This window comes from Zosterops lateralis, assembly GCF_965231275.1.
Source record: "Zosterops lateralis genome assembly, chromosome: 6".
Taxonomy (NCBI): Eukaryota; Metazoa; Chordata; class Aves; order Passeriformes; family Zosteropidae; genus Zosterops; species Zosterops lateralis.
Genome location: NC_139761.1, coordinates 7,341,953 through 7,369,489, shown reverse-complemented (window position 1 = coordinate 7,369,489; position 27,537 = coordinate 7,341,953). Strand labels below are relative to the sequence as shown.

The window sequence follows — 27,537 nt, the reverse complement described above, 5'->3', positions numbered from 1 at the left end:
CATAAAAGCAGAGTTATGACTTCATCACAGAGCCTAGGAAGAGCAAAAAATGTGTTCTTCCCCTGTGATTCTTTAAATTATGGACTGGCTATGGTGAAAAACCTCAGCCTTCCTGATCCCTCTATTCAGTGTCTGCTCAGCTCGTGAGACCCTAATGCCCAGCCCAGCAAATCCCACCTCACAGCTCTGTTTTGGAGATCAGTAATTCCTGTGCAACCTCATCAGTTTCAGTGATTCTGTATCCCAAAATGAGTTTTTTACCACTGGCATTATGTGTTCAAACAACAATGTAAACCAGTGTGGCGGCTGGAGAGAGCTCAGAGAGCTGAACCAGCCGTGTGGCCTCCAACAAGCCCTCTGCCACAGCCATGTGTCTGTCTCACTCACTCTCTATATTAAATGGTATTTTTTGCTGCCACACAAATAAAAATAAATCCAGAAAACATCACAGAAATCTTTGGAAATACATAGGAGCCGCACATGTTGGTTTTACAGTTTGGTTTCTATGGCAGCCTCCTATGTTGAATCTATCTCAATTAAATTATGAATGTAGAGCTCCACCAAACTTTTTAAAATTCTCCTTTGGAATAAAAGACTTTCTAAAACTTAATTATTCCAGCATGTTAAAAGCAAGCAGCAGCAGCAGCAGCAGCAGCCTTATAAATATATATATATATAACTTGGGCAAGGAACACCGAATTCACAAGTTTGCATGAACATTAGATTTCAGATCACTGAAATTGCTCAAACTTCTCTATAGATCAGAGAGAAGAGGCATTTGCAGAGAGAGGACAAACCAGGTAAGAACCATTTTGTTTTTCTCAGATATCCAGACAAGCAGATATCCTGGGACAAAGAGGCACCTTACCCGATCTATTTCACTGTCGTCGATTCCGCTCAGATCTAATTCACCATCTCCTGTATTCTCACCTGCAGAAAAGAACACATTTTAATCAGCCCATGTGTTTGTCCAAAATCGATTGCAACTTAAGTTCTGCAGTAATGTAACACTTCAGGACTGTCCTTCAGAGATTTGCATCCTTCTGCTTTCATCCGGGAGGTTTAATGCGTTGCTGAGTATTTTCAATACAGAACTTCACGCACACAAATTCACCACATTGGATTAATTTAAAATTCAGGAACTAGCACAGTCTTCATCAGTACTAAAAATCTGCTAGAGACTTCCAGTCACCTTTTTTTTTCACCCATTTTAATTTACAGCCAGAAATGTTCAGCAGGAAGCTGGGGAAACCATTTCAAAAAGATGACTACTTTTCTTTCATCATAACAAAAATTTCTCTGTCAGAGCATATAGGTCAGTAATTTATCTCTAAATTATGACTCAGAAAATATTTTCTATTTTCAGGGAAGCAGCACAGACCACTGCTGACAGTTACACCATGGCTTTCTTCTTGACTTTCTGAAATTACAATTTCACTGCAATTTTGCTAGTTTGGTAGCTATTAAGACTTCTGAAAACAAATTTTCAAATATTCCAGCCATTAAAAAGCGTAACAGCACAGAACTGAGGCTTAATTTGGGACTGGAACAGCATACAGCTGCAAAACCTGATTTTCCACATCACACTGAAGAACTATAGTAATACACTATTAATGTAGTCCAGGTAGAGAAGAAAACAAATTATTTAACAAAGCCCTATGCTGGGGAATGAAGCAATCTTCTTGGTCACCTCCATTACATCTAATAAAGATCAAACAAGAGATGACCTCACCAGTTCACTTGCAGAAAAATATAAACAAATTAAGTTTCAACAACCTGCAATAACAAATTTAAACCAAAGGGGTGCAGAACAACTTGGTATGTTCACAGTACTGGGGATGTGCCTCCCCACAAACCAGAACCTTTGAATGGATAGATTCCCCAGCCTGGTGCTCCTGCACAGTGCTGAACCAGCAGAGGGTGATGCCAGCAGCAGCTCTAGGATCCAATGGCAGGTCATGGCAACCAAATGGTGAAGTCAAGCAAAGCTTGGAATTGCGAGCATTCCCAGAAGATAAAACAATGTTCTGCTTGGCAAAAGTCAGGGGTTTAAACCAGTTGTCTGAAGTACATGAAATCACAGGGCTGGGAATCCAGCCACAACACCTGATTAGGTATAAAGTCTGAGCTTCCTGAGGTGGTGCAAAGGGTGTGGCTGCTCAACTCAACAGACATTTCTTGGGACCAGCCATGAGCACTCACAAACGTCTTTTCAAAATCCACCTTAAACAATCAACACAAAGTTGCCTAGTTTCCACCCCATGCCACAAGCAAATTGAGATTCAGCCCCCTCCCCCCAAATGTCCCATCACAAGGAACAGCACAGAATCACAGAATGGTCTGGATTGGAAGGGACCTTAAAGATCATCCCATTCCAGCTCCCAGCCATAGGCAGGGACACCTTCCACCAGACCTGGCTGCTCAAAGCCCCATCAACCCTGGCCTTGAACACTTCCAGGAATGGGGCATCCACAGTTTCTTCAGGCAACATATTCCAGTGTCTCACCATCCTCACAGTTAACAATTTCTTTTTAATATCTAATCTAAACCTTCCATAAGTTTGAAGCCATTCCCCATTGTCCAGTCACTCCAAGCCCTTGTAAAAGGTCCCTCTCCAGCTCTTTTTTTTAGCTCATTAAGGTACTGAAAGGCTGGAGATGGGTCACCCCAAAGCCTTTTCTTCTCTAGGCTCAACAATTTCAGTTTTCTCAGCCTTTCCTCATAGCAGAGGTGCTCCAGCTCTCTGTAGCACTATGGTTTGATTTTTCTCCTGAGCTTATCTCATAAAAGTAATATCAAGTTTACCAGTTTGAATAATCTGGTGCTAATTTGACCAAAAACGCTTTAAAGAACATTTCTCACTGTCATTACACTTAGAAATTAATTGCGCACTAGTCTCAGGCACCAGATTTACTTTATAACCCTTTTTCCCCAAAATACTTTAGAAGAGCAGAAGACTTTATAATAACTACATAATTGATCAGTACATATGCTTTTCTTCTGGTCTGATGTCTGCACAGTGAAGTAAAAGCAGAACTTTCTGCACCAGTGCCAGCAGCTCCTCACACAGGCACCCTGCTACCAGCCAGGCAGGGATGCACCCCCAGGACATGGCCAAGCACTCCCTGGCTTGAGGATGGGGAGGAAAAGCAAGGTGATAAAATACATCCTGGTGGTTTGCTGCCTTTCTAATGCAACTGACTGAAATTTTTTTAGCAAAGCATAATCTTTCAAAGCATTGAGAGGAACCACCCAAAGGAGTGCAGGGTATTGTGCAAGCAGTACTGTACATCTCTCCTGCTGGAACTGAGATAGAAACTTCCAGTGAGCAAAATGACTGAATTTCCACCAAGGAAATTAGTAAATACTGTAGTCCACTGTCTGAGGCACCTCCCCAGAAGATGGTGCACCTGGGTCCAAGAAATGTTCCATCACATAAAACGGCTCAACAGCAGAGTGCAAGGGGAGTCCAGACCAGGATAACCCGCCTCCTAGGTTTGAAGGAGTTCATACAACAATGGGATTTAAACTGGGTCTCCCGTACTCTAGAGATAGCACTTCAACCACCAAGCTGTAGGACAGAAGGGGGGACAGCCTCCATCTTCATTGCATTATCTACCCCTTGTTTCCTCAAGGGTTTTTTTGGAAAAAAAAAAAGACCAAATTTTCAATTTGGTTTACCTGCATGAATAAAGGATTTATTTTTCTTCACTATCTCTTGTACCAGATAAACTAAATTGTCCACTGTCAACACGGGCTAGGAAATATGAGAGAGAATAACAGCCAACCTTGAAAATGACTAGTAAGTTCTGAAAATCATAGGTTAGAAAACCAAAAGTTGGAAGTGGTGATGGACATACTCACTGTTCAACTTTACATAAAACTGATCCCAGTATTTACTGTAGTAAAAATTGCCAAAGCATCTTAAAAACAATAAAAGTATCCCACTGAAATCAAGCTGCCACTGCTTTTCATCATTATACACCTTGCTCCTCCTATACCCAGCTATATTTTTGGATCAGAGGTTTAAAATTTAATATGTCACAGTACAGTAGGTGCCTGTTCTCTTATACAGCCCTAACATGCCAGACTGAAAATGATGCAATTTCAGGCACCATGAACAATTTTACATGTCATTTTAAATATAACTTGTTACTGAATTAGGTGCCAGTTTTTCTCATTGGATCAATTAGCAACAGGGACAGAAAACTCATTCTCCAACTGTTAAATTGCAGAGCAGAATCCAGAAGCAAGTTACACGTAATAAGCATTTCTTAGACCCCCATAACAGCAGCGGAGGGAGTAATTGCAGGATATCCCTCTGCCTGCAAATCTTCCTTTTTCCTGCCATGGCAATAGGCATTCATTAAATGGGTTTTTCAGAAGTGAAGGTGCCTTCAAATCCCTAGTTTAATGCTTTCACTGAGAAAAAAAAAATACATGTTTCATTATAGAATGCCAATTCAAAATAAAACACATCCATTTTGGCATGAAAATTTCCATGGCAATCGTTTCCAATGGGAGTAGACCCTACCAGCCACAAAGATCTGTCTGCTTGATGCTACACAGCTCACTGCAGAACATGGAAAGCAAATCTATTTCCTAGCTGCTAAACTTTTCAAAGCCATTTCTAAATTATCATTTTTTCTTTTAATAAAAGGGTTGAAATGAAATGTTCGACGAAATAAAAACACAGATGTGGCCAACATCTGGTCCAGCCTCTTAAGAGCTTATTTAAAAGCAGTAGCATCACGTGGCACAGCTCTGAGACATCATGGATTTCTTCTGTTACGAAAAACAACCACTTAACTGCAGGGCACAGGCAAAAAATAAGTTGAGCATTAAAAACAACAACATTCCTCCCCTTCCCTCCAAATCCAATTGTTAAACAAAAGGATCATCAGGAAGAGCTCATAGCAAGGACCAGCCTATTCCATCCTCACCCAAGATCTCTGTAGCAAGTGGAGGAGGACGGGCACTTCTAGAGCTTTCCATCAACGTACTGAAATCAGCTGCATTCATGCTACCTAAAACCATCAATCATCCAGCCAGCTTCCCAAAAATTTAAAAATAAACTCCCCCCAAAGCCCTCCCTTTACAGCCTTTTAACGTCTTTCCAACCAATTCCAGTAGACATGATGGCTACAATCAGACACTGGGGATTAGGTTTGTAAACCTGTAGGATTATTTACTGTTCTTATCATTACTAAATACACACTAAACTGTCTTTTAACACATCCTCTGCCCCTCTCCCTACCTTTGTGCAACTAGTTAAATGTATACATAGTGCACTATTATGGGGATTTATTACAGAAGACTCATTCCACCCAATATATTTTAAACCCCACATTTTTAAAAACAGCCACATGAAGAATATGTTTTTCTGTTTCTATTACAGGAGGCAGCACTATTTATTGCTCTGCCCAGATAAGAGGATTTCCTTACAGACAGAAATGGAGGCTGAACATTTCCCAGGAAATCCTCTAGAGTAGATATAATAGAAAGGCACTTGGTCCTCTGGTCCTATACAGCAAGTATATCCTTCATCACACTGTTTCATAGCAAAGAGTTTAAACAAAGAACCTTTCCACCTATTTGGCACAATACCAGACACTAAGCACTTGCAGTATTTAAAAATACTTTGGGGCTAGAGCACGACAAAGTCTGAGAAGAGTTGGGAGATTCATTTTCAGCTACAAAAATCCTTAAGCAACAAACCAAACAACCTGAGCCCCGGGCAGCAGAAACACTGGGATTGATTGCTGCTCTCCAGGGAGGGATTAAATCCAATGAGAGCCACAGAAAGCTCCAACAGACCATCGGAGGGACCCAATGGACAGAAACGCTTTAACATCTCAAATTGACGAGCGATGCTGGTGCCACTTTGGGGAACTGAAACGAGTGCGAAGAGAAGGCAGTGGCTTAGTGTTAAAAAAGGCACTGCACAACCACGCCAGGATATAATTGATTAGCTGATCAGAGGGGACACAAACCCATCTGCGGGGGGAGATAACTGATTTACCGAGGGGAGTGAAGGGAACAGTCATTAAAGGCGGGTAACTGGAGGGGAGCAGTGCTGGGCAGGCAAAGTGCTGTAGTGATCGTGCTGTAAGGACAGGCAGGGAAGAGAAATGGATGTGAAAATGCTGCAGCAGCAGCACAGGATGAAGTACAAGGATCGATGGGTGTGCAAACAAACACACCACACATCAGGGGTCAGCAGAGTCTGTGGCGCCGTATGAGCAGGGAACACTGTGAGTTCCACTAATACAGGGCAGGATGAGTATTCCACTAATACAGGGCAGGAGCCTCCCTCCAGAGCAGGCTGGGAGGTAATCCTGGCTGGTTTAAGCTGTTGCCAACCCCATTGCTCCAGGTAAGGCATCTCCTTGTGCAATCCCAGCCTGCCCTGCCGTGCTCCCATCCCATAGCATGCACCCTGCAGCTGCCAAAGGCTCCAGTTCCCCCAACTCACCTTTGGCAGTGTAATCACGTGCTGTCAAAGAAGAAGCATTCAACAAAAACAAAACGTTAAGGACAGAGCAAAATTAATTGCACTTGCTGATGAAATAAGGTCACAAAACATATGACGTGTATGCTCGTATTTAAGAGAAAATGTACCTGGACCCACCTTGAAAATTACAGCCTACTCCTTTCACAGTGCCAAAATGACACCAGGATTTAGGTCCAGTGGTGTACAGAGCACACGAGGCCATGCACACAGCATAAAGATAAATGAAGTCTGTCACTTTATTATTTCCTTCTGCCAAGGCAAGGTTAAGGGGTCCTCTCCAGCCAAAGCCAAGTTTCCAGCCTGCTAGTTCCTCAGAGAAAGCAAACACATCACACCACACAGAGTGAGGCCCCATCTTCCCAGAAACATTCATTCCTGCTGACGAGGGATGGTGGGAAGTGCCGCCGGCCGGCGCCGGGCTGCCCGGCAGTGCCAGGGCACACAGCCCTGCTCTGCAAAGTGCCCACTGGCCAGCTCCTCACACTGGGACCATAAGAAGTGTAGAGGTAAAAACCAAAATGGTGCAAATAAAGGGCAATGAGGGAAAAGGCACAATTTAATTTTAAAAAATTAAATATTCCACATACTCTACTGCTGCTGCTGTGCAAGGTCAGCCTGTAGAAAAGCCGGGATGTACAAGCTCATCATCTATTTCCTCACTTCTGTCTACTAGAAATAAGACTTTCTCACAAAGCAAAGCAGAGTAACAGCCAGGGCCAGACCTGGCTGGTTTGCAGGCACTTGCATCAGGCTCACCTGTTGTAGGCAGATTTTCCTACAACGCTGGGCCTTAATGCAGTGCAGAACTAGAAACTCATCTTTATTAAGTGCCTGCATCCATCTCCCCACACTGAGACTCAAGTTCCAGATGCTCTGTCTGTCCTGCTCAGCTGAGTGACACCCGACTGCCTCCCCCCATCAGCCACTTTCCTACAGCAGTCTCAGAACCATTACCCCGTCACAGGAATGGAATTTCAGATTTCTGTGCTTAATGATATACGGGAATAAATTATGAGAAAAGCTTTTCCTGCAGTCAATCACTCTCACAGAACTTTTATTAGATAGTAACATATTTTTTATAAATTAAATTTCAATGTTGAAAAAAAAGGCACCTAACCACCAACGCTGCTGCTTTCCTGAGAGCACATTCACACTGAAACAAATGCTATTGTTTCACTTCATAGTCCATGGAGGATCTAACCAAACCACAACCTCATATTTTATATCAAGTTAGAGGTTATACCACTCATCTAACAGACATGGAAACTTGTTAACTTAATGCTTCAGAGAAATAGTTAATCTCTCCATTCTTTCCAGAAGTCCTCCCTGCAATATATATTTTTTTCAAAGCAGGTAGTATAAAACCAGTCCAGCAATAAACAAAACCCTTCTGATAATGAAGAATTTTCTTTGAAAAGGTAAGCTCATGTTCAATGAACTACATAGCAACATAAAAAGCTCTTAAGAAAAAAACCCTTTCAACCTCCCAAAATAAATACAGCTGAAAATTAGGCTTTTGAACAGAAGAACATCTTGACACTGTCCTCAAAACCAGCAGCAGATGTTCTTCTGCAATTACATTCATACTCCCCCAACACCTTTGGAAAACAATGAAAAAGAGCATGGTTTATGCAACCTACTTGTTGCAACCTGTCGTTCTTTTCTGAGCTTGCAACCCCACTGTCATGACTGAGTGCTCAGAGAACAGCTGCTCTGACCAGTATCAAAAGAGTTATCTTTTGCTGATGGAACCAATAACCAATAATCAAACTGACCAATACTCACCCAGAAACATACTACCTAACTACTATTTTTCAGTGCCAAACCCTGGAAATTGTAAGAGCTCCCATGCACAGACACAAGTCTTCTCCAGCCTGTGATTTCTGCACCCAGCAATGCCATGACGGACTGCAGTGCCAGTGCTGAAAGTGCCACACACTCACACCTCAGTCTACACTCATGCATTCACCCCACCTGCCTGAACAGTTATGGACTTAAAACTTTTTAAAATGGAAACTATAAAGACAGTTTTCCCCCGCTTATTGTGCTTTTCCAGCTGATCACCAATTCCCTGCTGTATTTTCCTCCTTTGCCTTTTATGCTGTTCTTGGCATCTTTTCTCCCATTTCCCTTCCCCCAGCCTTCCTTCTTTTTGGTGCCTTCTGGCCTGTATTTTCTGCATTTTTTTAAAATCTGTGCAGGGGGATCCAAGAGTAACAGTTTATACAAAGGGAGAGACCAAGGAGAAGAACTGATCAGCATCGCAATCAGTTCCCCTCTCCAAACCCCACAAGGGCAGAGCGCTGCCGTTATCTCTGGCAGAGGGCGAGGGCAGTCCAACACCCTGGAGAGCCGACAGCAAAAGCAGCCGGGCTCAGATCCCACTCCAGCTCGCTTTCCCCACACTGACAGACCACTATGTAAGATAGCAAGAGCACTTTACACCCGAGCCAGCCACAAAACGAACAGCTGGCTTAATGTTTTAAGTGCTGAAGCATCATTTCTGCAACTCGCCAGGTCTTGCTGTGGGCACTAAATGCTCTGCTGTCCGTCCTTCTGAGCCCAGGATCCTTGCCTGGCCAGCCCTCAGCCACCCCAGCATATGTTTTATTGAGAAGGAAATCTCCTCCTATAACCCCCCCACACCAAATAAAACACAATGGTGACCTCTGCATTACAAAGAACTTAAAAGCAAACCCTAGAATTTCACTTGGACTATTATAGTTGGTCTTCTTTTTTAATTGTGAATCACTTTTTGTTCCACCAGGAAAAAAATTAAATTTATACAGCCATGTAAGTATACAACATACATAACCTGATCTAGTGGGTGGCATCCCAGCCCACGGCAGGGAGGTTGAACTAGATGATCTTTAACATCCCTTCCAACACAGAACTGCACCAAAGAGCTGCTCCAGGTCAAAAAGAGACTACCAAATTAACTTACCCAGATGAGTAAGAAAGTAAAATGAGTTGAACTTTCCACTTATAACTTGTGTCTAATCACCCTTAGCATCTCTCAGCAAAGGTGGGCTGATTTCTACCCCCTCCTTTGAGGTTCAGAGCTTGTCTATGGTAGATCTGGTGACAAGCTCAGCACAACCCATCAGAAGCCACCCAGACTACAGAAATGCTGCAGTAGAAAATTATTAGCATTAAGACAACATCAAAATATGGAGTACGAAATTATATACCCAAGTCTTTATTTAGAGGAAAAAAAATCAATTTGTGTCCTGGCCATTTACCGCACTGTCCGGGAGAAGCTGTTAGCTGAAAGAAAATTATTAGGTAAGAAATTTCTCATTTTGTTACCCAGCTTCTTCCTTCCTTCATTGCTAATGAGAAATAGCAAGCAGGGAATTACAGAGATGGGGAGAGGAAAGAGAAGACAAAAAATTATTATTAAATAGAATAACAGGCAAGAGCAGAAGCTCCCCTATCCAAAGCAAGGTGGGAACCTGGTCCAAAGGAAATCCTCTGAGGTGGATGGGGGATGGACTCAGAGCAGAGTTTCATGTTGCCAGGACCATCAAAGACATGGAGCAGAGAGAAAGGACACATAAGATCCTGACTGGTTCGGTGATCAGGATCACCAGTTGGGGTTTACAAACATAGAAGTAGGAGATATTTGGTTTGAATTTTTAGAAGGTGGCAGCTACAGAAATGAAGATCTGCAGTGAGACCATCAGTCATTATGCAGCAGAGACCTGCAGCCAGCACAGACCATACTGTAAAATAGAAATTACAGCAGTTATACTGTTTTGTGTTAAATTAAGCGCTACCTTTTTGTCTCTGACCATGCCTAATGGCTGAGAACCATGCAGGTGATAAAGTACTTCTCTATCTTGCTCTGGACCAAACGGAGCTCTTGTAGGAGCCCTGCCCCAGGGACCAAGGCAGCTTTGTGTCCATTCAGGCAACTATATATATATGAAGCATATAAGGATGTCTGCAATCCAAAGTTTAGGCATTGTCTGTGTGGCTCCAGGTGCCACTGGAGCACAGCAAGCTCCCTTGGTCACCTGGCCACTCCTCAGGAGGATGGATGTGACTCTGTCCCTCACCACCTCCTCCTCCTCCTCTCCCCTATGTTTCAGTGACTGCAATGAACCTTTTCCCAGAGGCACAGTAGACAGAGGAAGATTTTAACATTTTGCCTGCAGCAGCTCTGAGGCCTTGGCATTTGGACAGACTCATCCCTAAGCACAGCACAATCAGCATGTGTACTCCATATGCTTGAGATCCATCCATTACAGCGCTGGAATGCCCTCTGACACCACGATTCTCCACAAGAAGAAAGCTGTGGAGAAGTTCCTGGAGAATAATAATTTGTCTTATCCTCCAAGCACAGTTGAAAAAGGCACTTCCATGCACAGGAGGTTTTGGTGGAGCTGGAGAAATAACCTTTCCCAACAAAGCCCGGCAGCATGATTCACCTAGGAAGCACGGAGCCGGTTTCAAAGCCAGCCTTTCAAGCTAATGGCTATCAGAAAGGCCAGCCATCTGCCTGTGCAACCTGTCCTTGTGATTAATCTCAACATCTGACTTGTATATAAAGTTTATATACTAACAGGACTATGCTTCATATGTCATTTTAGCTAAGTTCTGCATTGCTGATTTTACAGTTTCTCCTCAATCTGGCCATCCTCTCCCCATTACAGGCACATAAAGGATGCTGCTTAAATGTTGATTAGATGAAAAGCAAAGCAAATGACTTTGGGAAGATTTTACTAAGTCTCAAAAACTCGGTAAGCATTTCAAAGAGCTCACTGGAAAGATAAGGTCCCACATCCACATGCAATTAATTCCTTATTTCAGTTTATTAGGCCTCTACTTAACACAGTGTTGCAGAGGTAGACACAAATCATGTCTCAGCCTCACATGCAGTGGAGGGATTCAAGGCTCTTTCTGCCATGCAGCCACTTTATTGTACAGCATATGGCACAGTATCAGAGCTGTTCCTTAATTAACTGAGTAACGACAGTTTCTGGGGAGTTCAATCCAGGCTTCCCACAACAAACTCTATCATGGCACCCATTCTCAGCAACATGACTACATGTCCACAGCCCACTGGGAGAGAGTGATGTACTTTTTTTGTACCAGTTCATTTAAACACATTCAGCACCACAGGTAATACTCATTTCTCTGAAATTAGGAATGTTTATTTTGAATTAACGAAACTAGAGTTGTCTTCTGAAAATAAGTTCTGGATAACATTTTACTATTTCATTACAAAATCCCACCAGATCATGATTTCAGATTTAGATCTACCATCTTCTTCTATGGAATAGACATTTATTTATATTTTATTTCTTTTACTTCTTTAGGTAAGAATAGATGGATTGTTCCTTATGCTAGTTTTTAACTAGGCAAACTCTTTCCACAGAAAACTTTAGCATCATGAACTGCGCAGTGAAATAAGCCCAGGATAATGAGCTGACAGAAGGGAACGGTGAGGGAAGAGCTGGGAAGATGCACAGACAAAAGCCCTGTCTCCTGAAGGAGTAAGATTTTAAATCTTGCTAGCAAGATAAAGCAGAGAATACTAAAGTCCAGACAAAACACTCCCATGCAATTCCCTTCACGCCATCAAAACCAACATAAAAATCATTAAATGCTAAAATAAAGCCAAGCAAAGGAACATTATTGTCAGCAACTGCCAACTGAAATGGATGACCTGGGTTAAAAGCGTTTGCTGACGTAGCTGCACGTTGCCACAAAGGCTTGAGGGCTGTGGCAGCAAACTGGTCTGTGGAACAGCTCAAACCACAAACTGGTCCATGGAACAGCTCAAACCAGGCATGTGGAGCTCGGCTCTGCCATCACCCCCAGGGACCAAGGGGATGAAGCTGGAGCTTTGCCACTCAAGGGCCTTTTGGGAGCAGGACCACCTACACCCCTCCCTCCAAACCAGGAGTAAGAGACCCAACATCAGGCCAAGTCACTATTTCTGGCAGCAGTGGGAAAGAACCCAGGAATTCTGGCCTTTGGCCAGAAGAGGTTTGCAGGTCGATGAAAGCACCTTAAGAGCTCTGACACCACTGACAGGCTCCAGTGTGGCTGTGCCAAGACATCCAGACCTGGCATCACCCTGGGGAAATCCAGCAAAGGAGCACCCAGAGGCTGTGCCAGAGGCTGCAGAGGCATAGATCCCAACATCTGCATTCACAAAAGTTAAATTCTAAAGGTGTTTCTTCAGCTGCTACCAAGAGACAATTTCATCACTGCAGTGCCAGTGCAATCAACCAGTTTGGCTGACCGAAATGATGCATCTGCTGGCCATAAAAGCTTACTGAATATGTTATTCTGCATTTTGCCCAAATGGAGAAGACACATTTGAACAATACAAGTCATCTAAATCACACCCTTAATTGTGCTGGCACTTAAAAAAAAAGGAAACAAGAACAACAATTTCAGGCTTTTGTGTTAATTTTAGACATTACATTTTTCTTCATATTATAATAAAATCAACATTTGAAAGAGTATGAGAAAACTTGCCAGTTTTTCAAGAATCAGCAATTAATATTACAGCCATTAATTCAGAAGAGTAACTACAGGATACTGTATGGTTTCCTGTGTGTTCTGCCCCAGTGATTGCTTAAAAAAAAAATCAGCAACAAAGTAAAGTAAAAAACGTTCTGTTTATTTTTTTTTCTAAATTACCAGCATTTGCAAACTCATGCTGATATTTGAAAGTCAGTCGGGGCTCTCCTAGTTATACATCCTTATTATCATAAAGATTCCACAATTGGAAATTACTTTCTGTGACACTTAAGCCAAAAAGAAAAAAGCTCTATTGCATCTGCAGAACCGAAAGTAGTAAATTGTAATAAACATTCATCTTTGTCAGTGGCTCTGCAAACCAATCTGTTCAGCACGAAGGTGCCATTTTTACACATTTGCTTTATTACCACATAATTATTGATGGATCAGCCAAGTGCTCTCTCAAGGAAGACCAATCTTAAAAACGAGCTTGTTAAAAATTTAAGTATAAACCCTGGGATAGAAACTAGCAGTTAGGCTTCATCTGATATAAACTTTTAAAGAGGAAAAAAAAAATAAATTGGAGGGACAATTTTGAAAAATGCTACGTTTGAGGCAGGCATGAAATTGAAGCAGACAAGAAACTTTAATGTGATAGAAAGAAAGAATTGGGGACATCTGTACTGAGAATAAGCTGTAAGTAGCAGGAGGAATTATCAATCTAGTGATGTGCCAGCTCTCTTCATTTCAATTGCTTCACAGGCCATACCATAAAAATTGTTTGCAATGAAAGAAGTATGAAGCATCCCCAGATTTTATTGCTCCCAGTGATATTCCACCCCATTTATGTGTGTACACCAGTTGTAGCCTTTCAAGTACAACACTGTTTCATATTAGTACCTGTTTAAATTACCTGCCCACAAACATCGTTCGGGGTTCAAAATGCCTCACTATTAAATTTTCTGTTTCAGTCAAAGTACTTCAAGAGTTTCTATCAAGCTTTCAAAAGCAAGGAAGTTTCATGCAGGTTTTCTGAAAGTCAAGATAAAGCAATAAACTTTAAATTTAAAAGGAGGCTTTTTCAGGAGAGAATTCAGCATACCTTTTTGAATTCCCTCCCCACCTTGTTAAACCAAACTTCTTCATTGCTCCCAGATTTCTAAATGTTGCATTTCAGGAGTGGAACTTTTGAGCATCAACCTTACTCTCTTAAAAAAGACCCTGCATGTAAAGTAACCTTGGGCAAGAGCATATCTGAAATTGCCAATTCCAAGTCACTGATGGATTGTAAAACTTTTCCATCACTGGAACCTCAGCACAAGCACAAATGCCACTCTCAGCCTCTAAAATACACATTCTTTGCTACAGCGAAGACGTGCTCTGAAATGCTCCTCCAGCCCCAGCTGAACTGGGGGAGCTGGTTCCTTCCCCCCTGACTCAGCCTTGTTCTTCTTCCTTCTGTTTCCCCTCCACCTTCCACTTCACCTGCCAAGTGTCATTCCCTAACATACACCCATCAAAGTAATACTGCTGTTAAAAAAGCCTGCACAAGCCTGTGACATTTCTGACAGACCTGGGTGAGAGAGGCAACTACACATGCACTGATGCCAGCAGAGAGGAGGGGCATGAGCCAGTAAAGCAAAGCACTTCTTAACCTCCACCAACAGCACCCACAACATCCCAACACATCTGCTCTGTCTTAAACTGGAGGCCAAATCCAAACAGTGAAGTATAAAACAGGGAAAGAACTTGGGACAGGAGCTTCATGGTAGTCTTGCAGCAGCTACCAAGCCATGAGACACAAAAAGCAGTGCTCCCACTAAGTGCAAAAAAACTCTGGCTTAAAGTGAGAAGAGAGACTTCATGGAAAAACAACTTGTCACTGAAATACGTTTTATTTAATGTAAGCCACTGCCAGAACATAATACTGCCACCAGTGACATCATTTCATGTTGATAAGATGTTGCTGCATTTCAAGACATGACTTCAATGGTAATTGTGGATTTGCATTTTTCACTTTTAGCCAGAAATTAGTAAGAACCATTAAGCATAACTTCCCAAATCAGCCATTTGTCCTGATCCCATGCTAGTGTTAAGGATTTGGTCACAGAGCACTATCTTACTTCCTTCCCATCTGTGAGCACACAGTGGCTTCCCCACCTTAATGAGATCAAACATGGCTTGTAAGCAGTGAATTTGCTGAAACATGGTACTCTTCCACCCCCTGCACAGCTGTTTAACTTCTGGCTACTGTGTTTATATCTGTCTCAAGAGTCCTTTTCTTTGCTCCAGGTTTCATTCCAGGTACTACTTAACATCATTATTTACTCACTCTTATTTCACATTCATGCCCTTATTTCTGCCACACACTTGTAGATGTCCAGGTCTTTCATAACACAAAATAACTTCTATAGTCTTATTTGTACATGTGTGTTTCAATATGAGAGCTGTGCCTTACCTTAAAAAGTCTAACTCCAAAACTGAAGTATCTTCTGCTTCCTTTTAGCAAAACTTGGCTCCAGAAATTCCCTAAAGGCAATTGTTTTCAATTTTCCCTTAATGTGCAGCTACCCCTCCCTTGGCAGACTGCCAGCATCTCCTCTGATTGCTTGGGACATTGGCCCAACACAGTCCACCCAACCCTAGATAAAAGATCACAATTTTTGCTATTAATAACCAACCCAGAGTTGTTCTTATCTGCCCACTTCTTTGGCTCTGCACCACTGTAATTAATGAACACCGAAAACTCTACCCACAATTTTTTCAGCCCTGCTGAATGCATTCTGGTGAGTGCCTATGAAATAAAATTAAATTGAAAAGCTGAAGACTACAGTAGCCTCATGTTGACAGGTCACTCTGATTCCAGGTCAAAGCAGACTCTATATTTGGCTGCTTTGATTATAATTGCTTGCAGGATAAAAAATAAATAGCAATTATCTCATTGTCACACAAGAAAAAAAGACCTAATAAATGAACCAATCCTAAAGTAACATTTAAAAACAAATTATTTCAAAAGCAATCAGGAGAAGTAAAATTCAGTTTCCAGAATTGTTTTTAATTGCCAACAGTGTCAACATTAATATTCTTCCTCTATTGGAGAACACATCCCTTTAGTTATGAAAGCATTTAGCACACTGTTTTCATGCCCAGTCCACAGTGCCACAGCTGAAATCCCTAATTACAAGGGTCATCTACACAAGTCACAGTCCAGCCCATGCATCTTGCCTGCTGTGACAGTCCCATGGATTTAGGACCAACAAACAAAACAGATGAAGTGTTTGGGGGTGTGATGAAGTTAATCCTTAAGAGGATATAGGAATTAGTTTTTCAAAGTAAATTCAAAGCTACCGAACAAAAGCAAAACAGCACAACTGCTGCACAGAAACATTAAAACCTTGCAGAAACAGCACTCCATTTAAAGGGTTTACTTTGGTGGATTTTCAGTTTCCAGGTACTGCCTTTAGCAGCTGAACTTGTACCACGAGAAAATAAAGTACTAAACGGAGGATTATTTTAGCTTTTTCAGACAAACCCAAGTGGTCGGGACCCACCACAGAACTGCCCACAGATTTATTACCCATCGTGTTAAACCCAAAGTAGCTAAGCCTTGCAAATCTCTCAGTGCTGTATTTCCTTCTTCCAAGGGCACGTTTTGTGGCTCCTTGACCTGGGTTAATAAGTCTTTATTCTCAGTAACAACTGGGACCATGGAGACTCCCTGAACTGAACCCAGGTCTCCACTCCTGACACTTCAGATACAGTGATGAATTGCTTGGATAACATCCCCCTCAGCAGTTAGCTTTCCCTGCAAACTTAGTGTCCTTTTTGTAGCCTCCACACATCTCACCTTCCACAGTTCTCCAAAGAAAAATTTCAGTTTTCACTTTTTTGGTGACTTTTCTTTTTTTTTTGGCAGAAGGGCAGGGCAGGAATGTCTGTTTCTTCTGCAAAGAGGCCACCCACCCAAATAACTGTGGGCATAACTGGGCTCCAGTTCGGGCAGGTGCAGAAAAGGATCAAATAATTCTTATACCAACAGGGAATTGTTTTAGCCAGGTGTTCTGAATGCCTGTAGGTGTCTGAGTCATCACCACCAAACATCACCTCCCCAGTCTTGTTTTAGTCTGCAATCTATGAGGCTGAGGGTGGTAAAACACTGGAACAGGTTGCCCTGGCAAGGGTGGTGGATGTCCCATGCCTGGAAACATCCCAGGTCAGGTTGGATGGGACTCTGAGCAACCTGATCTTGTTGAAGCAACTTGATCTTGTCCTTGCTCACTGCAGAGGGATTAGACTAGATGACCTTTAAACATCCCCTCCACCTCAAACCATTCTGTAGCTCTATGATTCTATTTCAGCCAAAGTTTAAGAGCAGGATAGTGATTCTTTAGATGGTTACACTTCCACAGATTTCTTGAGAACTGACTCCCAGAAAGACAGGAGAAAATTATAAATGCCCCTGAAAATATCTCCCGTGCAGAGAACTAGCATCTTTTCAGATGCTTGAGAGTGCAGAGAGGAGAGAACCTTGAAAAAAGCCCCAACAGAAGGAAAACCGTAGACCTACAAATGTTGAGGCATGTAAGTCAACCATGAAACACAACCCTCCCTTAGTATTTGGGGAACAACTGTTTATGCAATCCTATTATTTAGGTACAGAAAAAAGTCCATTTCTAAAGCCCCAGCTGAGCTTCTCCTCCCTGCCTGTCCAGCTCTGTGCTCCTTAAACCTAAGCCTAGAGCAGGTGACAGCAGACCTGGACTTCCCATCAACATGATGGAAAACAATGGATTAAAAAATCCTGCTGGGGCTGATTGCTTCTCCCTGCTCCACTAAAATGCAGGATCTATGCCACAGCACACACACATCAATTATCTCACATGGAATGACACAGCAGAGCCCCTGTTCCACACGTCCAACCTCTCCAAGCCAGAGACACAGCCCTGCTGCCACCTCCTTCTCTAAAGAGCCTGTGGCCAGCAGCCAGCTGAAGCAGAGGAAAAACGAGATTTTTGGCCCTTTTTTCCCCTCAAGCAAAGGAGGATTTTGTCCTTTTTTTCCTCAAGCAACCTAACCCGCTGGTTAGACCCATCAAAGAGCAATGTGAGGCTTTTACACTACTCAAACTGAAAATAAAGCTCATTTTCCACCATGCTTTTATTGGAGAAATTCAAGACAGAAAAGACATGTTGCCCACTGCAGTCACAACACAGCAGGCAAAGAAAGATCCAAGCCTGGAAAAGCTTTCACGATTTTAACATGCCCCATTTCAGACCAGAATTTTATCAATCAAACAAAAAACAAAAACAACAACCAAACCACTGCCAAAAAAAAAAAAAAAAAACAAAAAAAAAAACCCTAACTTGAAAAAAGAAAGAAAGGAGGAGACAGAGAAGAATATAAAGAGACCTTTTCCTATAAAACAGTTAGAGTAAGAGGGGGATAATAGGACAGCCAGGCTGGTCAGCCAGATGCTGAGGGCCCTTATTCACAAGCAACACAGCCAAGTAAGGTTTAACAGATGGAGTCTTCTTCACTTGGATCAGGAACCTGAACCAAAATTTCCAGTATCTTTTCCTGACCCTAGCACCCATTACTCTGGGGCACTTCTTTTCGATCAAGACTTCTGACAAAAATGACACAAATTTTCCTATAGGGAGTGTCTGTATTGACAACCCAATCCTTTGGAAAGTTCCTAAAACAGCCATAAATGCAATAATAAAAATGTATTCACATGATTCAGCTTATGCTTTCACTCAAATTTATCCCCTTGATGGCTCTAACAAACTGCAGGTTTCTCTCCAAAACCCCTCTCTAAATTTGTTTAGAAATCCTTCAGCCAAACTCTATGATTAGTTTTCATCCCTTAACCTTTCTAGTTACTCAAGGCATGAATTTGGAATGAATTTGGCATTCCTATCCTTTAATGAAATGCAAAGATCCTGCATGAAAAAACACGCACACTGATTTTGGAGTGAGACGAACACGCAGTGCTCACGTGTGAGTGAAATACATAGACAAGTAAGAAAATCCTGTCATCTGTAATTCACACCCAAGACTCCAGGTATCAAAAAACTGCACTCAAAGCAGCTGGTGGTCTTGTATTACCGTGCTGGCTGCAGCAAGCTCTTCACATCTCATTAACAGCATAATGAAGGCTCAATCAGGGATGCAGCCTATCAACACTGCCAAGCACAGGCGCACACAGGCCAGAGGAGAAAGATCAGCTTGCACCAAGGTTTTTATTGTGTAGATCTTGGGAAAGAGCTAGTCCTGTCACAGAAAATATTTTACAGTGAGCAAATGGCACAGGGAGACAAAGATCAAACCCTTGAAGTGCTTGGAAGGCTTTGCACAAGGAAGGTGGCACCAGGCAGCTCACCCACAGGGCTCATTTCCACAGGTGGCGCATAAAACCACTGAAGCAATGGGGGTCCTGAAGCCAGAGGCCAGAAGAGCAATCAGGATGGAGACATGCAGGCTTGCACTGATGACCAAGTGTCCCTTCAATATGTAACACAATTAGTACTAAACTCAGCAGCTTTATTTCTCATGTATGCAGCAATTATTTCTAGTAGGGCTTCCTAATGTCCTCTCTACTGATTATGTCATAGAATCAATAACAGGTTGGAAGAGACATTAAGGATCATCTGGTCAAAGCTTTCATAGTCTACACAAGATAGCCCAGTATTCTGTCCAGGCAAATCCTATCAGTGTCCTATTTTGGGGTATCCATCTCTTCCCTGCGGAGAATTACCCAAAGGATGATCTCACCGTGAAAAGATTTTCTCTTCTGTCCAATCATTACCCCTTGCCTTTTCCATTTGACTCCTTGCAAAAAATTCATCTCCATGCTCTCTGTAACCACCTTTTAAACACTGGAACATGGTGATAAACCTCCCCTAATACATCTGTTCTCAAGACTGAACAAACACAGATCCTTTTGTATGTAACATATACATTTATGTACTTCCAAACAGTTGGCACTGATATGTTCAGATAAAATCCTTGGAAGAAAGGATGCTGGAAGAAGAGATCAGTACCAAGGGGGATCCAACACTCAAGCAATGATGGAGCAACAACAGCACCAGCAGTGAGCCTGCTGCTCACCATCCTGCAATTCTGGGATCCTGGGTGGGGTCAACAACTCCCCTTGGCACATGCCTGCAGACCCTCAAGCATCCTTCCATGGCAGCTCAGACCCTGACAGAAATGTCACATCTCTGCAATCTCCCCTGTCCACAGTGCTGCTGGCACTGGTCATCTGCTGCTGTCAAAGAAAGAAGGAGGACAGAACACACATATATTTTTCCTTGCTGGGTGAGGGAGCTGAATCTGCTCATAGAAGGACTGACAAAACCCCAAGGCCAGGACGAAGTACGAGGTAGGAGCTGACAGCTGCAAGGGATGAAATACAGAAGACAAGAAGTAAGACCTAGGAGGATGAGCCCATCCCCACCTCACATCAGATCACTTTTAGCCATTATTCACATCTCCCTTGAATAAGAAGCTGCACGGTACTGGTACACAGGGACAAGGACCACAATCAATGAACACTGCCTGCACGGGGTCTTTAACACCCACAGAAATCAATGGCAGCATCTTTCAACCTCAGCCCCCGTCAGATTATGCTTGCAGCAGGTAATGGAGGCGTAAATATGAGGAGCAATAAATGAGCAAAGTGCTAATTGTGAAGCTTTCCCATGTATTCTCTGTGAAATGAGCAGCGAGTGCAGTTTGCTGGGTGCCTCACCAGGCACAAGATGGAACTTGCAGGGCGATTGCTCACTGCTCAAGCCGCCCGCTTTCCTGGGGACGTGCAGGAGCACGTTACCACCCACCACACACACATTACTTGAAATTACTGCCCTGAACGACTGCATGTGGATTTTTACTCAAAACAAAACCTTTATCAGGTCTCGAACCTTACCTAGATTATGAAGGGGAAGTTATATAAAGTCATTAGGTAATTTACACCCTGTATTTTACCTTTATCTCTGCTTTTATCAGACCTCCCCCACCTTTTCCTCATGTGGCAAGAGATGAACTGGCAGCATACAGCCCAGTGTGGGAAGGACAAGGCGACAAGGCAAACAGCAAAATGACAGAAACACCAAGAAAGATGATAAAATATTTGAAATGGTATAAAAGGGACATAAAAATAAATTGCAGAGAGAAATTTCACACCAAAGGATGTTATTTCTTCAGAACAAACTCCATGATATTTGACTGTGATAGTCTCCTAAAAGAAATGGTGCAGAGTTTTGTGTTTTTTTTTGAGGAACTGAGAATCAGAAAGAGCATGTAGAGTGTGGAGAGGATGCTGGGATGCTGCAAGGCCAGGAAAATGGACAGACTGATGTATCCAGTCTCCATCTCTGAAACTGAGATGTCATCATAATGCATTTTTATCATAAAGAATAAGAGAAAAATAGTTTGCAAAGACTCATACAGTTTTCAGCTTAAAGTCACTGCAAATTATTACACTTTGTAGGAAAAAAACAGTCAAATGTAGTGTTTATTCTAAGCATTTTACTGCCTCAGACTCATTAACCCAGTACCTTACATGCTGTCTTTGTAATGCAAATTTGTTAAAATACTGTGCTTTTCATAAAACATTCATACAGACAAGCTCACAGTGCTCAAATACCAATTTTAAGTGGAGAAAAATACACTTACTTTTTTCCTAATATTTCAGCTCTGCACCTAAGTCTTATCTGCATAAGCAGTTTGTGAGAAACTTGCTGCTGCTGCTGCCACTGTAGCACAAAGGTGGAAGATTTCCCAAAGCAGCTGATGTAGGCAATTATAAACTGAATTACCACATGCCAAAGCCAAATGAAAAGACTTTGTAGAAGTCTACCTGCAGCAGAGGTTTTTTGAGGCAGAGAGATCATTACAGAGAGGAAGAGAGATACTCTGCACTTAAGGAGGCCAAACAGTGCACATACTGCACCTGTTTGCTGAGCTCCCATTTAGGAGCCACCTGCCCTGCCTGCAGCACATCACCGCAAGAGTTTGCTGGGCATCCTCACCGTGCAGGCACACTGCTTCCAGCTGCTGAACTGGCTGGACATGACACACCCATCCAACAACACTGGAAGCCCAGCAGGAGATACAAAATCATCTCCATAAGGTCTCCAGTCCAGCTTGACCCACCCAGTGAGAGATGACTCAGGGCTGGAGAGGGCTGAGGGAAGGAGAGGTTCCTGATTTATGACTTACACAGCTGTGGAGAAGGACCAAAACATCACCTTCAGGCTTCAGTGTTATGACAGCACTCTCCCTCCTCCAGTGGACTTAGATCTTGGAACATGAACTACCACAGCAAAGCCATGGCCAACTGAGATTCACAATACAAACTGCACTAAACCAAATTCAGATACACTGGATAAATGCAGGAAATTCTGTGAGCTTTTCCTCCTCTCTCCAAACTCACCAACTACTTTCATTTCAAGACAATCCATAAGATGCCATCTCAAAGTAAACTCTGAGCAACTGCTCTCATCCTGTATTTAGTTCTGAAAACTGTCATTTCTTTTTCAGGCCTGAAGAACAGGCCACAAACCTGGAAAATGTCTAAGTTTTAGAACTGCACCACTTGGTCTGACAGAAGAAAACACTACCTTCCCAGACTTCCCAGAGCTATGAGGCAGAACTCAACAACATTGCCTGAGGTGCCAGAATCATCTACACTGGTTTTCATCAGGTTCAGAGCTATGACACAAAGGTAACCAACATGAGGCATCTTAACAAGAGGTTTTCTTTATTCTGCATAACAATATGCCAACTGCAAGTCAGGTGTACTTCCCAACCTGTCTGCTAGATCTGGTTCCCACTCACCCAAAACACACCAAGGTTCCATTACTGCTCCTGAGCACAGATGACTTCCCAGAGGAAACTCAGGGGGATGATGCACACACCACTGGGATGCACCCACACAACACAGGCATTGCATGGCAAGGGCCTGGAGGCTGGGAACTGCACCCAGATTGACCACTCTGCAGTACAGGCATAACCAAAGTGAATTGGATTTAACACAAAACTTGTAAATTGTTAAAATAAATTAGCAGAGTCACAAAAACAAAACTAAACAAAACAACGAAGAAATCCACCCAAAACCCCCTCAAGCATCCTCCTTCACCATCCAAAGAAAGCCTCCAAATCCAACAAAGACTGGGGCAAGATCTATAACCAAAATAAGACCAAAACAGTAATTTTGCATATGTGCTTCACAACATGTTAAGAAAATAAGTACTTGTTCAAACACCTGCAATGATTTCTCAGATGAAGGAGAAGAGAGTGAACATACTGAAACCTGCTTGGTTTCGAAATTCAGTTCATTTGGCACATCCTCCACTTTTGCAAGAAAACAAACAGCAAAGGCAGAACAAGCCAGGGCATGAGCAGCCCTGCACTCTCCTGCCCACCTGCCTGAAGCCCAGTTCAGAGGAACCTCCCTGGCTACAACAGATTCGCTTCATCTTTACACTCAGTCCTCAGCCTGCCCATTAAAATGGTCAATAGCAATGCCAGCTGAGAAATGTCCATCACTGGGAACTCCTTTTTACAGGTCACTGGCCAACCAGACAACAACAGCTTCTAGCCATGACTGACCTCTCTGTGACATGAACCACTGATTTCCAGGAGAAAGACAAACCATGAACCATCCATTTTCTTAATCGTAATTAAAACAAAACCAAAACCACTCAACTGGTTCTATATGAATTTGTTTGTACAAAATAAAACCGTGCAATCATCCTGCTATGTTTCTGGAGACTGAACACTAATGTAGTAAGAATCTGAGTTCATCTACTGTTGAACAGAAATCAGCATCACAACAGTTTGGATAACAAAATGCTCTGTTGCACAGACCTCCAAGTAAGCTAGCTGACAAAACAAATTCAGACGGGTGTGTCTTATGATGGAAAAATTAACTGTGTTAAAGAATAAAATGCCCCTTAGATATGTTGTTTTCAGAGTCATTAAGAAGCAAAAGGGATTTTTAAAAAATGCCATCTCCATAAATTTCAAGCACACGTATGAAAAAGCAAACAAACCTGCCTGGATGACTGACTGACTCCAATAGTGGCTCTGGCAAAACTGGCTTATTTAGTTGATCAGTCGTGCTCCCACTGTGCTATATACAGAGCTGTATGATGCAGATAGATCTGGGAGTTTTAAGAAAAATGGAGCAAAACCAGCACAACACACACTGAAGTTCTTATCAAAGAAAAAAGCATAACACCAGTTATTTCCTCTTGGAAACATTTTACATGTTTGCCACTTGCAGAGATTCTCAGTCAGAGACAGACTGCATCGTGTTTGGCTCCAGTAAAATGTCTCCTGAGAAAGTCTGCCTTGATCTAAGATTCTCATACTTGGGTTTTAATTTCCAGTCACATTTACAGGAATCTGCTTCCTCCAATTTCCTAATTGAGAGTGCATGGCTTGAAATATGCCCATCAGCTATCATATGACTGCAAATCAACTATCAACTTAACCAAGAGATACATATTCTCAGGCTTCAGAAAATAATCAGGCACCCCAGATTTTCCTGCAGCTTCCAGAAGAGCAGATGTCAACAACCACATCAACAACCAAGACCACTGGTCCCATCCAGCCTCGCAGCTCCTGTATCCCGATGTCTCAGTGATTCACGGAATTGCTACCACAGGAACCAACAGGATACATGGAAATGACACAACAAACCCACAGCTGGCTGCCTGTGTCCTGTTTCTGCTCTGAGCTGAACTCCTACTCACCAGGCTCTTGGTCTTTGGTGGATATGCACTCTTTGATGGACTCTGTTATGCCAAGACTGGCGGCGGTGGGCAGTGGGCCAAGCAAGGATTCCAGTGCGGGGGGTCGTACAAGGGTTTCATTTCCATTTCTGCATTCCCCATCTTCCGTCCTTTTAACTCTATCCTTCTCACTAAGTTCATCATAAAAGTCCTTGTTTAGGTGATTAGCAGCTGCTTCTAATTCCTCATCTTCTGCCTCCTCCTCTCCAAGTATGCTAGAGGCATTATCTTCTATAGAATCTGTAAGGAGAAAAAACCCAACAGATCACTGCATACCATCTGTTACAGAAACTAAATAAATAGAGAGGTGCTCACTTAAAGAATAAAAATCTTAAGGGGAAATCTGTAAAAGAAATACACAATATTTTAGTTCAATGTATGAATACATGATGTGTCCAGATGTGATTCAAATTCATTACTTTGACTATTAAAATGCATTTCTGTGGCTATAATCATAATTTAAAATAGAAGCATCATCTTATCATATTAGGTAAAAGGGCTTTGTAAGAGAAGTCAGCTATTTCCTGGTATAATTACAAATTAAAAATAGCCAGTTCAACCTGCACAAAGGCCTTCCATATGGGAAGTCAACTGGGGAATTTGGCGACAGAAAGGTCTAGATACTGGTCCACTGCACTTTCAGTGATAAAAAGAAACATTCTCAGGTGCCAGTGCCAAGCTTATACTGCACCAGGAAAGAAAAACAACTGAAATCATTAATGAACTATCCCTGCCTTGAACAATGTGGTTGTTTTGAAGACTGATCTATGAACCATCTATTTGGGAGAGAAAACCCCAACGCAAGAGATCTTGTACTGTTCAAGCATATATATGATCACATTTATCACCATAACGTTCATATACTTCAGACTGCCAGATCTGAGCTCAATACTATTTAAGGAGTCATAAGACTTTATAGACTTACCATCTTTAGTGAAATTTGCAAATACGCCTTTTGCTTTCGGTCTACTGTTTTCTAATTCAATCTCTATTTCATCTTGGTAGCTCGATATTTCTCCTGTGGTGGTGAAATAAAAATAAAACTCAGCAATCATTGATGTAATATTGAAGAAATGAGTGATATGTTACACTAAACACAACTTATACCTTCAAAATCCTCCAGCTTTTTTGATAATGCCTTTTCAAGCTGAAATGACAATAAAGAAAATAAACATGAAGTTACTGAAAAAACATGCACAATTTTAAACTGTTTTTGAGCTGTACATAGAGATGGAGAATGGCAGGGTATTTCAAAAACATAAGCAGGTTTTGAATCACCACTGAAATTAGTTTGTAATGTCAGACAGACATGACAGGCAGGTCTCAAAACACTGACCAATTTTAAATGTTATCTCCCCCATCTCTATATTTCAAAAGGAGCCTCCACTCTGTAAAGCAGTAAAAAAGGCTTCTCCAGCAGTCAGACTCTGTGACTGTGCCTGTAGATGTGAGAAGTGCAAGGACAGTGCTGAGACTGGAGTGCCCACACCAGACAGAGCACACTGCTGATGGCAGGGTGAAGCTCTGACCTGCAGCACCTGGCTGGTTCTTGAGAATGTCACTAACAACCCTACAGACCTTTAAATGATGGCACAGCTAAAACAAGTAAAAACCCTAACAAACCAATAACATAAGAATTGACTAGGGCAGCAGTAAAATCTTCTCCTCTGCCACCAGCTTTAGTTCATGATTTGTAAAGAAATTAAGCCACATGAGAACTAATCTCTGGAAGCAGGTGTTGTACCACACAAACCCACCAGCAGTCTCATTAAAGTAAATGGGTTATTGTTTTCCTATCTATTTTAAAAAAAGTTCTCAGTAATGGCACTTCTCCTAACCATAGATATCACCTTAGAAACAGTGCACGGTTTCTGATCCCATGACATTTTTACTTTGGAAACTATCCTTTTGCCAATAAAACCAAAAAATATCTTTAGTTAATGGGTACCACATGCACTAATGCTCATGCCTCTCTCAAGAACCTCAAAATAAAAGTATTAAATCTTACCAAGGGCTGGTCAGTGAAGATTTAGCATTAACTGATTCAAAAGCGAATGCACAGACGGAGGAGAGAGGAAAGAACCACAGAGAGCATCCAATTCAGAATTTACCTGCTGTATTTTCAATTTTTTTTGACCAGCTGTAAATGAAGGAGGATCACATTCTTCTTCCAAGTCAATCTTCATAAACTCATCTATGGTTAGCTGACTGGTTGGTGTATCTTCAAACTCTGTCAACCTACCAAAGCATACAGCACATGACCAAAACATCTCTAAGAACTCTTCTGAAAGTAACAAAATTTGCAAACTGACAAGCTGTGGAATAAACATGTCATCCTTAGCAACTCTGGCTCAAACTCAGACTACATTAAAACTGAAGTGCTACTAATTGTTTCATCTGCTGCAAAGAAAGTATCTTTTCATTACCAAATTAGCTTTTGATTTATTAGAATATGTAACATACTTTTTTTTTTTTTTTTTTTTTATGAAGAAAGAGTGAACAAAAATACTGCAGCCCCTATGGTCAATTAAGTATAGACAAAACTAAGACAAGAAACACAGCTCATTCCTCCTCTCTCTTTGCTTTGTTATCAACAGCAACAACAAAACAGATTCACCAAATAAAGTATCTGTCATCCTAGTTTAGGAGTTTGCCCAAAAATCTTCCTGATATGTCAGCATGATTAATTTAAACAAAGCAAACCTTAAAGTAACATCTCTTCAGAAGGTTGGAAGAGGG

The 27,537-nt window shown here is 42.0% G+C and overlaps 1 protein-coding gene across 1 annotated transcript in view; it reads right to left on the bottom strand.

The window, feature by feature from the left end:
* The window catches only part of BRF1 (BRF1 general transcription factor IIIB subunit), a gene marked incomplete at its 5' end in the record, with an annotated part of 173,478 nt that overhangs the window by 47,377 nt on the left and 98,564 nt on the right, over positions 1-27,537 (bottom strand). The window contains 5 exons of the mRNA XM_083863607.1: positions 869-930; positions 24,760-25,038; positions 25,724-25,816; positions 25,906-25,945; positions 26,910-27,036. Of these exons, the coding sequence (XP_083719733.1) occupies positions 869-930; positions 24,760-25,038; positions 25,724-25,816; positions 25,906-25,945; positions 26,910-27,036 (601 nt within the window). The remainder of the gene's footprint in view (positions 1-868; positions 931-24,759; positions 25,039-25,723; positions 25,817-25,905; positions 25,946-26,909; positions 27,037-27,537) is intronic.